Source organism: Accipiter gentilis, chromosome 19 (assembly GCF_929443795.1).
Source record: "Accipiter gentilis chromosome 19, bAccGen1.1, whole genome shotgun sequence".
Taxonomy (NCBI): domain Eukaryota; kingdom Metazoa; phylum Chordata; class Aves; order Accipitriformes; family Accipitridae; genus Astur; species Astur gentilis.
Window position 1 is genome coordinate 340837 of NC_064898.1, and position 16373 is coordinate 357209.

Consider the following 16373-nt stretch of genomic DNA (forward strand, 5'->3'; position numbering starts at 1 on the left):
AATGCAAGAGGAAAAGTGACTGGAATTAGCAAGCTCTGTGTTGATAATTTTCTTATTGCTAACAATTTTTCTCTTCAAATACCACTAGTGGGAAATTTCTCTTCTGTGGAATTTGGAGATAGCCTAATGTTGTTGGGGAATGTTCAAAAATAAGTCCTATCTTTCAGCTGGACTGGACACCAAAATAGTTTATCCAAAGCTGTGAAAACACTCCAGCAATGAATGATTTATCTTAAAACACAGATTAGTATAATGTATTATCATAAACTTTAGAAGAAAAAAAATTCATAGTGCTACAAACTCTATTAGTCATTTTCTGAACCATGTGGGTGGGCTATTAATGGAAAGACATTCATCAGCTAAGAAATTTCTCATTTTGTTGCACAACTTCTCTCATTCATTACTAATGAGGAGCAGCAGGCAGTGAATTATAGAGATACAGAAAGACAGCCTAATTATTATGAAAGTTGAAAAATAAACAGAAATGGACATTAATTCCTACATAGAGCAAAAGCCATCAGCTTAATGAATTGCTTGAGAAACAACTACACAGTTGTATCCAAAAGTAGCTGCTTCTGCAGAGTAATGTTCTATTAGACTTTGCAAATCTTATTAAGGTGGCACTCACACATTTCTTCTAGTTACTTGAGCTACAGATGTTTTCAAAGGAGTCACAATTCTTTTATAAATACCTTCACTGATATCTAGTATTCCAAGAGCAATTTGGCTATTGCATACCACATGGGATCATGTCCATACTGAATTTGAATAGCAAAACATATTAATGGATGTGGTTGCAAAGTATTCTATTCATAGTTATTTCATTTTTCAAACATGTTACAGTAGGATGTGATAATCATCTGAATTATCCTACCTTCTGATATAGGGTGATAGTCTTCTCCAGAAGTAGCAGATCCATCCTTTGTATGAACTCTCACAATAGAAACCTTGGAAGTGTCTCCCAGACGAAGCACTGGGATTTTTACAACTGCTACTTGCCTTGTGTCCTTTGGTTCACTCACACTAAATTTGGTCTCACCAAACTTAATAATAGCCTCTGTAATTAGAAGAAAAATGTTTTTAAAGCACACAAATGGGCTTCCAAAAGCCAGTAGAACCAAAATAATTTCTTACTGTCTGCATCATCCTGAATCTTTATCAGCGTCTCATTTTGTTCGCCAATAGAGGCACCAAAGGAAGAATCACTTCTTGGAGTGCCAAGAACCAGACGTAGTTCTTCCTCTTCTTCATGGAAAGTATCATCCACAAGCACCAGTGTGCAAGGCTTCTCAGTTTCACCTGCAATCATTCTGAAGGTAATATCATGCAGAACTTAGGTGTTCTTTGCTCTATTAAAGCACTTCCCTCCAAGCTCAAGGAACCACAGGCTGCTTCTGCTGGCCAAGGTATCCACCTTGACACCATATAAGTTAATGAGTAATGATGATAGTGAGAGCAGAATTAGCAATCATTACCTTTCTATGGAAACTCATTAAAGTGGAGTCCCTCATTTTGGGACTTCTCTAAGAGAAGTTTCTATTTGGTATATCCACTTCATACGTATTGCTCCTTTTGTTTTATCTTAGGAAAAAATAGTCCTTCTCAGTGACCTCTCCATAGTGTGCATTTAAAAAATAAATACTTGCACAAGGAAGCAGAGTAATAGAAACCTTCACCAATGCTAATGGTAATTTTGTCCTGGAGTTTTTTTATTTCAACTCTCTTTTGACTCAACACTCTCCAACTGTGTGGACCTTCACTTATATATGAGAGAGAAGAGGTCAATTTACAGTACTTTTTCATCATTATACATGCAAATATGATCAAAGCTCTTCAGGATGAAGAACCAGACCAGAATGCTGACTGTGTTCATTTTCTGAGGTTGTTTTTTCCCCCTATAGAAAATAAATTATCCATTAGGAGGAGAAAAAAAAATTAAAAATATTCATCCTGCTCATTGTTACACAGGAAATGTGAAACCTGTTCTGAAACTGCTGCATATTAAACATGCCTAAGAAGCTTATGGAAACAAGATATGATCCTAGCAGGTCTCTTTGCTACTTGTCATCACAGAGGAATAGTAGAGCAAGACTCAAAAAAAAGAGGAAAGTCACATCCTAAAGAGCCCAGATCCATTAATCCTAACAAGTTGGACTCTCTTTCCTGGTTGCACAGAAGCAATGGCAAAGGTATAGAGTACATGATAGCACTAAAAGCTGAGGCCAGCTCTAAATAAAGATAAACTGAACAACTCACTTTACAAGAGAACTATGATATATGTCTATAGAAATATGAAGGTCATCATTTCTGTGATAAGGGCATACCGAGGATTTCAGGCTGATGACAGAACTTGTTTAGTGCTTGTAAAAAATATTATGTGCATGTAGACTTAAAAGACTAAACTGTCTTCTGCCCAAATAGAAGGAATCAGGCAATATTCTTTCAAGGTAGTAACATCTGACTTATTTGTATTTCACCTCTGATGTGAGATATTAAGTACCTGATATTGCTGAACTGTTTTAGGAAAGCCTCAGTGGGGAAAAAAAATTCAAATAGAAATTAGAGAACTATATCCCTATTGAAAGATCTATTACTCATTTCAGTGCAAGTCAAATCTATTTACCAGAAATCTGCTTAACAAAGAGCAGAGCTTCTGAAGTTTCCCTTCTGACAGCTGGTCTGTGCTTCTGTTACTGTGTTACACTGAACCTGCTTTTGCTATCAAAAAGATCCTGGCACTCAGGCTAAACCTTTGGTTCCTATTGATTACCCCTCTAGGTCAGAAGTGAAGCAAAAGGAGACAACATCATTTCTATGCACTCTGCCCATTGTTTTCCAGAGCGGTCTTTTTGGCACTACTTTATGGGAAGACACAATTAAAACAAAACAAACAAACAAAGCAAAGCAAAACAAAGCAGAACAAAACATGGTAGACTGAAGGCTTCTAAAATAAGATGAAGAGCTTACCAGGAAGGAATGTGATGATGGAACTGTCAGTATTAGGACGTTCTTCAAAGTCCATCATTACCTGAGCTGAACCTTGTCTTGTATAGCATCTCACAGTGGATGTGTATCGGATATCCCCACTCCGGTATATCATGGCAGAAATCTGTCCATCATTCTCATTGACTACATATACAGATTCTTTAAACTGCATCTTAGGCACTGGGCAGAAAAACATAAAAAGCATGTGTAAAGTGTAATTGCAGAAGTTATCATATCTTCCCTCCACTATTTCAAATTTAATTATGTTACATTGCACCAGATATACAACATAAGCAGCTAGATAGCAAATGACTTAACACATCTGTAGCTGAAACATGTAGATTCACTGGCTTTGCTGTGATTCAAAAGGACAAGTACTATTTGTGTATTGCAATCATCCAGCTCCTGCATAAATGTGAAAAGGTAAAAAAATTTATTACTCACAGTCAGACACTGAGTCGTTAATGAAGATGGTAGCCTTGCTAGGTTCTCCAAGGGCACCATTCATGGGCATCCTTAGCACAAGCTCAAACTTCTCAGTTCCTTCTAACACTGGCTGTCCAAGGTCATCCAGAATTACCACACGAAATGTCTGCATATTGACTCCAGGGGAAAAATCCAAGTTACGACTGATGCCCACATAATCTACTCCAGCTACCAATGGAAAAGAGTTAAAAAATACCGTATTAATAAATAGCATTACATGTAATGAAACATAAAAATATCTATCATTAGGCAGTTAATTGTAGGTAAATGTATTTTTTCTTTAAATATAATTTTAAAATTTGCCAAATTCTGGCAGTCACATAAAGCAAAAATATCTTTTGACCATCTAATTTGGACCATACAATAAAACAAGTCAATATTAGCTACTTTTTGTTTAGCCATTCAAGTCACAAAATTATTCTGTTCTGTTGTAAACCGACAGTTATTCTACTAAAACTAATAAAGTTTGTTTTAAGTGAGAATTAAAGTAAGCAAAAAGCTTTGAGAGAGACTCTGGAGATGAAGCAAAGTCTTTTGGAAGGAAATTTCATATTATTCTGTAACGAAGATGTAATTTTTGAGACTAATGTAAAAAGGGAAGGAGAAAAGACCAGTGAGCTGACTGTAAGGAAGAACTGCTGTTCAGAGGAGCTATGTAAACCAGAATGAATGGAAACCAAAAGAACCAAGTTCTGCTCAGGCCATGTCAGGTGAGGTCTGGCACCTTAATGTTAAAGACATACTGGGTTTGGTTTGCTTTTATGTTTTGTTTTGGTTGTATTGTATTGTTTTAAGGGAAGCAAGCCAATCCATAACAAGCTAATGAGAAGAAAGCAAACAAAACAAGATACTGACTAAAACATGACACTTTATCTTGGAACCAAAGCACTAAAGGTAGCAAGGACTTTAGTGAAGGACTGAATTTTAATGTTCATTTTTTGGGAGAATAAGCAGCAGAGCTGTTGAAACTAAGCTTTGGGAGAAACGGTTTCATTGAAATTGAAATAAGGTTTGGAATTCTGTGAATTTGACATAATTTGGCAAGATTAAAGGCCACCATCAGATGGGCATTTGCCCAGAGTCCCTGCCACTCTACCCCAGAGATAAGCCTTTAAGGCAGGATGCCAGGACCGGCAGCTCAGTGCAGCAGATCTGTTGCTGCACCGTGTAAGACCAAGAATGAAGTTCATGGCTTTACATGCAGCCAGCCATGTCAGAGCTTTCAGGCTGCAACCAACAGACTAGAGAGCCCAAAAGCTGTGCCTTTCCCAGTTTTGAATCCTAGAGGTCCTGGCACAATGAATTAATATTCTTACTTTAAGGAAATTTTTTTTGCCCCCCAGAAATAAAATAACTTAAATATTCAGGATGAGATAAAGACATCAGATCATATAAAGCAAGTTCAGAAATGAAGTAATCATTTATTTTTTTCAGACTTCATAATTTTCTTTTCATGAGAAATATGATGTTTATCATGTCATGTATGATACATGTATATGATGTTTAGATATTTCTGAAATAACAATAAAGTTTTACACAATTTTGCCTCACCAAAAATTAGTTGAGAAGATAAATTCTACTGTCCAGTTACACTCAGGATAAGCATCTAAGGAAGGTAATTTTTATGCTGTCTCTATACGAATGTCTTAGTTTTAAACATCGTGGTTTGTGGGGGGAAAAAAAGTACACTAACATTTGATTCTGAAGACAAAAGTTCTGTCAAGGCATCACTGAACCACACAGCTGAAGCAATCCTTTTGCTGAACAGGATACTAGATAATAATTTCTCATTGCTTACAGTAAAAATGAGAGGAGCAAATTCTGCATACTGCCAGTGATTATAACTCTGTGCCCAGAGCATGCTGTTGAGGCAGTAATCAACTGCCTTTGTGGGACAGTGTTTTATATGAGGATTTGAAGGCATTTCTCTTAGTGCTGTACTTCGCAGTTGTTCCTACTCCTGTTTCTTTGAGAGAAATTCTGTAACTACTTAATTTGTTCTAAGAAGAAATATCTAAGAGCAAGAGACATATAAATTTCATCTTATGTAGCTGAATCTATACCAAGACCAAAAGTACTAGCATTTGATGTTGAGATGTATTATGAAACTAGAGCAAAACAATAACTTACCCTCTGCAGTTATGGGTTCAGATTTGCGAGACCTCACTGTAACAGAGGCAGCTTTAGACAGATCAGTTCCAGTCCTCCAGACACATACCTCAATATAGCCAGCACTCTCATCAACATAGTATTCATCATTTCCAAAGTAGAATGCTGGTTCTAGTGAAAGAGGAATAATGTCCATAAATGTTTCTTTACCTTATGCTGAAGGTAACAAGAGAGCATAAAATCCACATAGGACAATGGAGAGCACTTGCTCTTCTCACTAAGTGAAATAAAGCTTTTTCTTTAAGATTTGGAATTTTTCTAACTATTTTTGGCTTCTCTTCAAGTATTGGTTTGCCTGTTTTGGGACAGCAATTGTTATATCAGCCCTGTGCTCTTTTTCTTGCCTCCTACATTTTCAACTTTGTGTGTCAGTAGGTATGAATCTGTGTGCAAAACCAAATGTGTTATCTCATTAATCTTATTTGAGCTGAGTCCTGTGCACAAGCCAGAAAATTCCTTGCATTTTTCACTTTGGTGCAAACAGACAAAGGTGAATACAGATAATGAAAGCTTAACTTGAATGTTCTCACAGATTCCTAAAACCAGACTGGAACATGATATATAACTGGAGCTGCTTTTGGAAATGTTTTTCAGCTAACCAAAGGGGAAAATACTTAATTTTAGTTCCCCCACATCTAGCACTTAAAACAAAATCAATCTTTTTTCATGTAAACTGGAATGTGAATAGTCTTATGTCTTAATATTTAAGTTCCACAGTTTATAAGAAAGAAGAGCAAAAAGCAAAGGAGGTTAAGTGTTATCCCACTTAACAGACATATTTTTATCCCCATTTTTTCCTCCTTTTTTCAGTTTTTTCTACCCACAGCAATTTCACAAAGTAAACAGGCTTAAAAACATAGCCCAGCTTCATTCTGGATGTAGATCAGCTCCCCTTTTCTATCCCTTCCTTTCCTGTTTCAAACACGTAAGAGTAAGAGCACACAGCCAGCGCCTCAGTTTTCCTGTTGCACAGCAGAAATCACACTTACCTTCTCCAACGGTTGGGATGTAATTTGAATACCTACACAGGTTCTCTTTGTATTTCATCACAATTTTCTTATGTTGCCTAATGAGAATTTATTATAATCATGAGGTTACAATATGACAAAAATTCTTGAAAATCCCATACAGCATATGGCCAACTCGAATTAAGTTGACAAAGATCATAGCAATTAATCAGTGCTCTATCAGTGGCACTATGAATACTTTCCCTTCATCAAGCATAGAAAAGAAAAAATTCAAAGGAAATTACTGGAAAAGTTTATGGTTCTAGAGAGCTATGCCTAGCACACAGAAAAGGTACAACTTACCCAAAGGAGGAGACATAAATACTTTTTAATGGTAAGTGGAAGTTGGGCCCATCATTTCCATGATTCAGTCAAATTTTCTTAAGATTATATATAAGTTGCAAAACCTGTGACTTCTATTACAATGGAACAAATGTTTTGGAATTGAAGAAACTGCTTTGGACTACAACTGAGCTCAATAAAGCCAAATATTGTGAAGATGTATTTTGAAGGTTTTGGAGAGGCTTGCAGGATAACCAGACAGACAAAACACCTACACTTTTCTAAGTACTTGAGGACAATCTGACTGACTACACAGTGTATGGCAACAATCTCCTCTGTGGCAGATTAAATAATTATTTTTATAGAAAATCGAACAATGTAAAATAGGGATTTAATTAAAACTAACCAGAAGTAAAATAAAGTAGTTACTCAGTTATTACTAAGCCAAAACTTCAACTGAGAAGGCAGCAGTTAATAAGTATTTTTGATTTGCTTGCATTCAAGAGTTAAATTGGAAGCTTTGGAGAAAAGAATTTTCTCATCTGCTTTCAAGATTTTTCCTGTATTTCATAACTGACAAAATGAATTATTAAAAAACAGGCAAGCAAACAAACCCCTTTAATATTCCACATCAGTGAAACAAATGCAGCTGCCGCTCAACTTATCGGCTAACATTAAAATCATTGTTTGTAACAAACTGATGGAACTGAATGTATTTACTGAAAAATAGTGCAGATTCATAGACCTGCTTGAGCATTACCAAGGTCATCAACCTTTGCAGGATGAAAGACAAACTTGGCAAATGTCTAACTTCGGTAGATGAAAAGGCTTTCAGTTCCAATTTAATTTTTTTTTTATTTCAACATTATATGTATTTAAATGTGTGTATGTGTGCACAGACAGACACACATCAATCTTACATTATTTGCCTACAGGGACCAGGTTGTCAGTAGTTGCACTTATATTTTTGACTAAGACCAAATGGTTATGAATATGCCAACAGTTAGAAAAAGGCAGTTAAAAATATTATCAAATCTAATACATGTAATTTCTTAAACAAGTATTCTTAAAGCTTAGCACACTTTGCCAAGTCTAATCTAGTTCTTATAATCCTGTTCTCTCTATATTGATGTCCAAGTAGTTCCGGAATTAGATCTGGACTTGGCTGCACCTCATTTTCAGCACTTAAGTGAGAGGTACTCACATCCACAGCCTGCTTGCTCTCAGTTTGCAAGGACAAATATAGGCCATGGCAGGAGGTTTCCCAGCATAATGAGCGTACAGAAGGAGAGATGGAATGGCTCGCTCACTGCAGTGAGAAAAATCTGAGGAGATCTGGAAGCATTCCCTTCTATCACTGACCACACAGGGAACTTAGATGATCTGCCTTAAACTAGATGGAAGATATAAAAGGAAATGTTGTTTGCTGCTTGTAGTGTTATCCTAATGCTTGCTTTACTGCTGCTGACGAAGAATCCTCACATACTGTTCCTGTAGTCACAGCCAAACATAAAAATGCTTAAACCCTCAGTTAGCTTGCCTTGTATCCCAGAATGAGTTTTTCACACTTTTTGAGGCATGTATCTTCAATTAAAGACACATTCTGCATGGTTACCCATCCTAGGAAACAAATCTTTACAAATGTTTTGTAAATTCATTTCCTGTAAGCTGTGTTAGAAGCTCCCCAGGGGAAGTAGCAAAGCCAAGCTACTAACAGGCAAAGCATTGTCTTTCTCAGGTCACAGCTGGAAAACACTCTGCTCAATGACTGCGGGCTCACTTACAGCAGATCTTTAATCTAGTAATCGCTCTGAAGAGAGACCACTGCAACTCTAATGGTTCCTCTTACAGAAATAAGAGGAAATTTTTTTAGAGGTTTTTTTGTTCAGACCCACAGATTTCACTGGCATGAAGTTACAATAATCAGAGGAGAAAGGGTAGGAGCTTTAGTCCCAGGCTTCTTGGCACAGAAATGAAATCTTTGTCTTGCCTTTGTACTAATACAGTCAGGAGCGTATATCAACTACAGCACTAGGCAGTCATCAAGCAGGAAAACAAACATACTTCTTGTGCTGTTAGAAATAGGTCTATCTTTGATGTATATCAGAAAATCAATGCGATAGCATGAGAATATTTATTTCCAAGGAGGCTTTTTGTTTTTAAAATTATATCCTTATAATCTCCTTTAGAGGGACATGGCAAAGGAGTAGATTGGTTGTAAGATATGTAAGGTGCCACAATCAATTTCGGCTGCCAGTGCACATAATACATAAGGCAGGATAGTTAAGAGAAACACAAAAGAACGGACTCTTCTGTGCTGACACCTTGATAAGCCTTAATACTAAAGTGATTTTCAGTGATATATGCTTCCAGTGAGAGATACATATATACATATATATTCTTAGGAGAGAAATCATAGAAGAAAACAGACAATATGTCTGCCTCTCAGACATATTTAGCTATTGGAACTAGGAGAAGCAGTCAGTACAACTGAAATCATGGTTGATCTTTTCTAGTAGCGTTAAACCGTTTATTCCTAAAAGCTTTTGCCCCCGTTCTTTCCATGCACAGTACAAACAAGGCTATGATGTGAACATTATGAGTTGCCAGAGCTAGCAGAAACCTGCTGTGGTAATGCAGAAGGTGCAGACCAGCACTTTGTAAGCCTACTGCCTGTTCTGGTACAATCTAGACATGCTAGTGCAATGCTGAGTCCAAAGTAATGAGCTCTGATGGTTGACACAGCTAATTAGCTTGGGCATAACAACAAACATGGCCAGATTTCCTCTGGACCTGATCTGGTTCATACCCAGACAACATATACATCCCTACACAATGCTTACTTGCATGTCAGTATCACAGCTAGCATTAAATGACTGGGTTGTTGAGTCTATAACACAAGAGACTCCACGCTTCCGAAAGTGAAGTGGGTGAGTTGTAGATAGACCAGTTAAGAACAAGAGTTCCATTAAATTTGAGAAGGAATGGACATTTACTGTTTAATAGCAGTAAAGGTCAACTTCTGTAATCTCTCTCATATATGCATGTTAATGGGAGCAAAAGAAAAGCTCTGAAAAATTGTCCATTACAAGAAGTTTATATTATGGTATTATCAAAGAGGACTTTAACATCTGAAACTAGGTAGCACCATTCTACAGCTGTTTACACACACTTGAAGCTATGCAAGGAACTAAGTTTGCATTTAGCACAATGAATTTAACTTGCCAAGTAATTTATTTTTGCTGAATGCTGTAGAAGCAGGGGTCAAGATTACAGTCAGACCTCAGTTCTGGGGCAGATACCTATTGTGCAAATGCCAATTGATTTTTATTTGATGTGGTCAAAACAGATTACTTTTCAAATTCATATGTTGTAATCTTAACATCTTTCATCTTCTTTGTACTGTTGTCATAACTTTTGCAACCAGAAAGTAAATTCACCTCAGAATCAAAATTACTAGTTGCAGCCAAATTACCACACGCATTATCTCAAGCAAATAATGTCTGCATTTCCATTTGTCTCAACAGCCCATTTCTGTCTAGCAATTTACAATGACTTTTTAAAGGATACTGGAGACATTATAACAGGTAGAAGGACAGACTCAAATTAGTTCAACTTTTATCAAACCCAGTTCTATTTTGTAAGAAAAACACACAATTTTTTTTTAATCTACAAAGGCAATGCCATACATTGACTGCACTGGTTCATGACTGAATTAGTCTCATTTTACACAACTTAACCCTGTAATTTACTCAGTAGAGTAACACAGTGTGAATCAAGATCAGTAACTGCTATGAACATTCACATTTAATTAATTTATGATACTTACTAATTCAGTATAGACGTTTACATTTTAAGTCACCCTTTACGTTAAAGTGCATCCATGCTTCAGTTTCTTTACACACAGCACCATCACAAGCAGCACCTGACTAGCAGGCTTGGAATCCACATCTAACCACTGCTACATGAGTAAGTAAAACTCAAATGTGAGCAAAGTAGCACAGAAAAGGAAGTAGAATACCGCCCTGGCTGCAAGACTAAGGATGGCAGTAAGATGGCTACAGTGATACCCCATCTCTGCTCACCTACTCTTTCCTTCTTGTCATCCCCACACCTACTGCAAGGACAGCCTGCAGCATACTTTGCAGCCTGAAGAACTGAGCCAATCCTGATTTTGCTTAAGGTCAGGTTGCAATTCATAATGGTTCAGTAATAAGTAGATGAGCTACAGAGTATGCCTGAACCATGGAGAGTAAAGACATCTGAGTGCATGAAGCCATGCTGTAGCACAACTCATTCAAGATGTATGCCTTTAAACTGAAGATGAATTTTTCAACAATAAGTTAACTATTATCTACAAGATGGTAATGAACAGTCTTAAGTTGTCTCCTAGCTATAACTGACATTTCAGGAGAAAGGCTAATGTGTGAGGTTGACTATTGTAAGTGACATTCTCTTGGAAGCAATTTACCTTTGCTGGTTTGCTGAGAAATATTGTTACCTTTCCAAAATACCAAATTCATATATATGTGAACTAACATATATGTAAAAATATGTATTAGTAGCAGTAGCATTGTTATGATCCTTGCACGCATCTCAGGATATAACCTGCAGACCTTGATATCACTGGAACTATCACAGGTATCAGAGAAGCTTTTCCTATGTTCAGAGTGTGAGGACAAGGCCAAAAGATTTGTCCTGCTACAAGTACATCAAGCTCCAATCACTTGCCCAAGCTATTCCATAATCCAGATAATTGCCTCATTTACAAATGTAAATAAAAAGTAAAGACTAATAGCTGAAGAAACAAACACTTTAGAATTTGGGAACACACCCAAACATGATGGTAATGCCTGCAGCAATCATTTGACTTTCACATACCTTTTTCCTACTGGCTAGACTTCCAAAAGAGCATGAAGCCAACTCAGAATCTTCTACATGTTCTATTTTTAAAAAGAATGAGATTATTTTTATGTAAGAGGCCCAGGAAATGGCATCAGTAACAAATTCTCAACGAACTGATGAAACAGTGGCAGGCAGATAAATGGGAAGGCTTGGCTGTAGTATTTAAATACACCACACACAAGGTATCTCACAAGGAGGCCAAGTATGAAGGAGCTCACAGTCAGTGATTCATACACGAAATAACAAATGAAGACTCCTACAAATGTCCTACAAATGGTAGGAGAAGCTGAGCAGCACTTTAGAAATCAGGCTACATAAAGCTAGAGCAGGTAGCCATTTCTAAATACATTTTTCATATTTTTAAATGAGTAATTAGTTTACTACTCGGCCTTGCAGAAAAAGCAGTCTGTAGAAAGGGTCTAAGTGTAGTAAGTATATTTGCAAAAACAGGTTTTCTGAGAAGAATATTTTCAGTTTTTCTCTTCCAAATCGTGTTCCTCACACCCACACTCATATCAAGAAACACAAACACAAAACTGCAATAGCTCGTTCTGTGAATGTTTTCTTTTTAATACCTTGTAACACCATCCACTTAAATCATGATCCTGATCTCTAAGATTTTAAAGCCCAAAGTCATAGTGATGACAATTATGTTTTCTCCCCAGGTGAGATTTCTACTGCTTGGCAAGTAGTATTAGTAAGGCTTTTGAATGATACAAGAGTATTTTTTTTGGTAATGAGAGCTGATAGGAAGATGGCGAGGAAATTGTGAAGACTCAATAGCAAAGACAGATATCCTGGACCTTCATAAAAGTAAAATGCATGCTGAAAATGGGTGAGCTCCTTATGCAATGTAAGCCATTAGACTTTTGAGAAAAAGGATATAACAATATTCTAAAGGTCAAAATAAATCCAAATTGTGCATATTCTGAGACTAATTTTTCATAGAATGGTTTGTGTCAGAAGGGACCTTTAAAGAACATCTAGTCCAACACCCCCTGCCATGGGCTGGGACATCTTTCACTAGATCAGGTTACACAAAGCCCCATCCAACCTGACCTTGAATGCGTCCAATGATGGGGCATCCACAACCTCTCTGGGCAACCTGTGCCAGTGTCTCACCACCCTCATCCTAAAAAATTTCTTCCCCATGTCCAATCTAAATCTTTCAGTTTAAAACCATTGCCCCTTGTCCTGTCACTACAGGCCCTGGTAAAAAGCCTGTCTCCATCTTTCTCATAAGCCCCCTTTATGTATTGAAAGGCTGCAATAAGGTCCCCCCGGAGCCTTCTCTTCTCCAGGCTGAACAACCCCAACTCTCTCAGCCTTTCTTTATAGCAGAGGTGTTCCTGCCCTCTGATCATCTTCATGGCCCTCCTCTGGACCCACTCTAACAGATCCATGTCTGTCTTGTGCTGAGGATCCCAGAGCTGGATGCAGTACTCATGGTGGGGTCTCACCAGAATGGAGAAGAGGGGGAGAATCACCTCCCTTGACCAGCTGGCCATGCTTCTTTTCATGTAGCCCAGGATACAATTGGCTTTCTGGGCTGTGCACATTGCTGGCTCATGTCCAATTTTTCATCCACCAGTATCCCTAAGTCCTTCTGCATGGGGGGGAATACCAGTCATCACCCAGTCTGTACTGATATTGAGGATTACCCTGACCCGTGTGCAGGACCTTGCGCTTGGCCTTGTTGAACTTCATGAGGTTCGCATGGGCTCACTCCTCAAGCCTGACAAGGTCCATCTGGATGGCATCCCTTCCCTCAGGCCTATCAAGAGTACCACTAAGCTTGGTGTCATCTGCAAACTTGCTGAGGGTGCACTAAATATCACGGTCTATGTCACTGATGAAGATATTAAATAGTATTGGTCCCAGTACGGACCCATGAGGAACACCATTCATTAGTGGTTTCTGTCTGGACATTGAAACATTGAGTGTAACTATTTGGATGCGGCCACCCAGCTAATTTCTTATCCATCGAATGGTCCATCCATCAAACCCATATCTCGCCAACTTAGAGGTAAGAATGTTGTGGGTGACTGCATCAAAGCCCTTGAAGTCTAGGTAGATGACATCTGTAGCACTTCATTTGTCCACTGATGCACTCACTCCATCATAGAAGGCCACCAGATTAGTGAGGCACGTTTTGCCCTTGGTGAAGCCTTGTTGGTTGTCACTAATCACTTCCCCGTCTTCTGTGTGCTTCTACATATCTTCCAGAAGGATCTGTTCCATGATCTTACCAGGCACAGAGCTGAGGCTGTTAAATTCATTTTTACTAAATTAATTACAAACCTGAATCTTATCAAAGCAGCAAATGTGTTTGGTTTCACTGAAGAATAAATGAAGAAGAAAGGAGGCACAATTATTATAACTATCATTACTGCAAATGCTGCATAGAAAGGAATAGCATAACCATGAAATGTAAAATACTTCGTTTTCCAGGTGGCTGTTGGTATTTGTATATAATTTCTGGCACAGCTTGTACCACATTTTTTAAAGAAAATTATGATTCTGTCCATTCTTGTGGATAGTTATTAAATCTGTTCTTCTGCCTATATGTGTACACAGACTTTTTTGGATTGAAGACATCTTGACCATATCACAAGAGAGGCTAAGAAAGGCACTGCCCCAATTCTGACTTAGATTTTTGCACTTTTACTATTCAGTCGTAATGCTAGTTACGTTGAATTTGCTTGAATTGCAGAAACAATTTCTTACAGGCTTTTCTGTCCATATACAATGAGAACACATTTAACCCATGGAGTTCTGAGAAGAAAAATATGCAAGAGATCTTTCATGCTCCCTTCACAGGGGCTAATGCTGAGGAGGGGACTCAGCAGAGAAGACAGACCAGAAGTGAAAATAGAGCAACAGGCAGACTTATCAGACCACAAAAGCAGAGCTCTAATGACAGAAAACATGCTCTGCTGTATGTTAGAAGTTCTCGAATTCTCTCTTTTGGACTTCTGACCCCATTCGTGTGGGAGGAAAGAGAAAAGAGTTGCCTGACAGACAGTAATGTGAGATAATAACTGAGTTAATCCTGTGAGGATTTACACATTCAAAAGGAGAATCAATGTCATTAAAGCCCAGTGGGGTACATTAGTTACTCTGTTGTTCAGTATCTTTTGGGTCTTCAAAGACTGATGAGCAAAATGGCAAAGTCTCAGGATAAGAGGCTTCAAAGGAAGCAAGATGATCTGAAAAAACCTTAGGAAAACTGAATGCACCAAGATGTCCTACATCCATATTTAAACACACAAAGCACTCACTAGGTCACTAAATCAACTCCCTACAATTGCAAGAAACAAAGAACAAATTATTAATTTAGAATGGCGTGCTAGGCATTCATTACATTTTCAAATGGTCTATAATAAATGTAAGATCTGCAGTACAAAGACCAAAGCCATAAAAGATACAACATGCTACAGGAAGACTGGAGAGAGAAAGATGTTCAATGTATTCTTGAGTGAACTGTCATAAAACAATGATCCATTAGGCTCTGGAAAACAACATTGGTACACACAGGAACACCATTTCATTTAACTTGTTCTAGATTTAATAGAAAGTATCAATTTTCTACAGTTCATGTAATTTTGTAACTTCTGCTTATCAACTATTTTATGTGCTTTGAGTACAAAACTCAAAAGCCATTTTTTTATAGTTCAACACTCTCCTAGACATACTACTATAATTCACATAGAAATTTAATAATGCATATGTAAGTTGACCATTTAAGAACCTGCAGTAGTGAAGGCTTAGTGCTATGGTGGTCCACCAGCTGAGTCCTCTATCGTTAAGGAGCCATCTGAAACAGATGTGACAAAGTATTGTCCAGAGGTCATGCTCTGTACTCCTTACCTATCAAAGGAGTCCAGATCGTAAGGTTGGACTATATACCTAGTTATCAAGAAGCTAAGTGAAGATGATATTAATCCAACATCCATAGTTCACATATATAAAATGTGTGTACCTGCAGACATACACATATAATAAACTGTCAGCAACAGATAATGCTAGAAAAGCAAATCATAAATGCACCTGGTTGCCTCTATAGAATGTCCTACTGTGAGATATGACATTAATTTATTTCTGTGATAGACAGCAAATAGGGACTTTCCAAAATCTTTAAGGTTATCATTATAAACTGAACATTTTTCACTCTGTTGAACTGGTGATAATAAGAAACCAAAGAAAAATGGAAGTATAACGTGTCATAAATTGGCTGTCTTTCACTTTTTCCCTTGCTACCTGCCACAGACTGGGGAAAGGGAGGCGTCACATAGAGATTTTACCTAAGGAGAGGACAAAAGAAGTTAAAAGCTGGACAGAAGTGCCAGGGGCATCAGACCCACAGGCACTGTGAAGACAGAAAAGGGAAAAAGTAGTCAAAGATGGAGTCAAAGAGTAAAAAAGAACAACTAGTTCTTTATTTTAGTCATCTCCAGAGAATGGTGAAAGATACTTGGCCAAATCATGACTCTAGTCTGTAATATAATACTGGGCATACTCTGCCTATAGTGTGCAGGT

The 16373-nt window shown here is 37.7% G+C and overlaps 1 protein-coding gene across 1 annotated transcript in view; it reads right to left on the reverse strand.

Annotated features, from left to right (window-relative positions):
• FREM2 (FRAS1 related extracellular matrix 2) overlaps positions 1-16373 on the reverse strand; it is a 134899-nt gene that overhangs the window by 34222 nt on the left and 84304 nt on the right. Inside the window, exons 7-11 of the mRNA XM_049823564.1 lie at positions 5602-5751; positions 3430-3639; positions 2968-3165; positions 1135-1299; positions 875-1057 (exon numbers count right to left, since the gene is read on the reverse strand). Of these exons, the coding sequence (XP_049679521.1) occupies positions 875-1057; positions 1135-1299; positions 2968-3165; positions 3430-3639; positions 5602-5751 (906 nt within the window). The remainder of the gene's footprint in view (positions 1-874; positions 1058-1134; positions 1300-2967; positions 3166-3429; positions 3640-5601; positions 5752-16373) is intronic.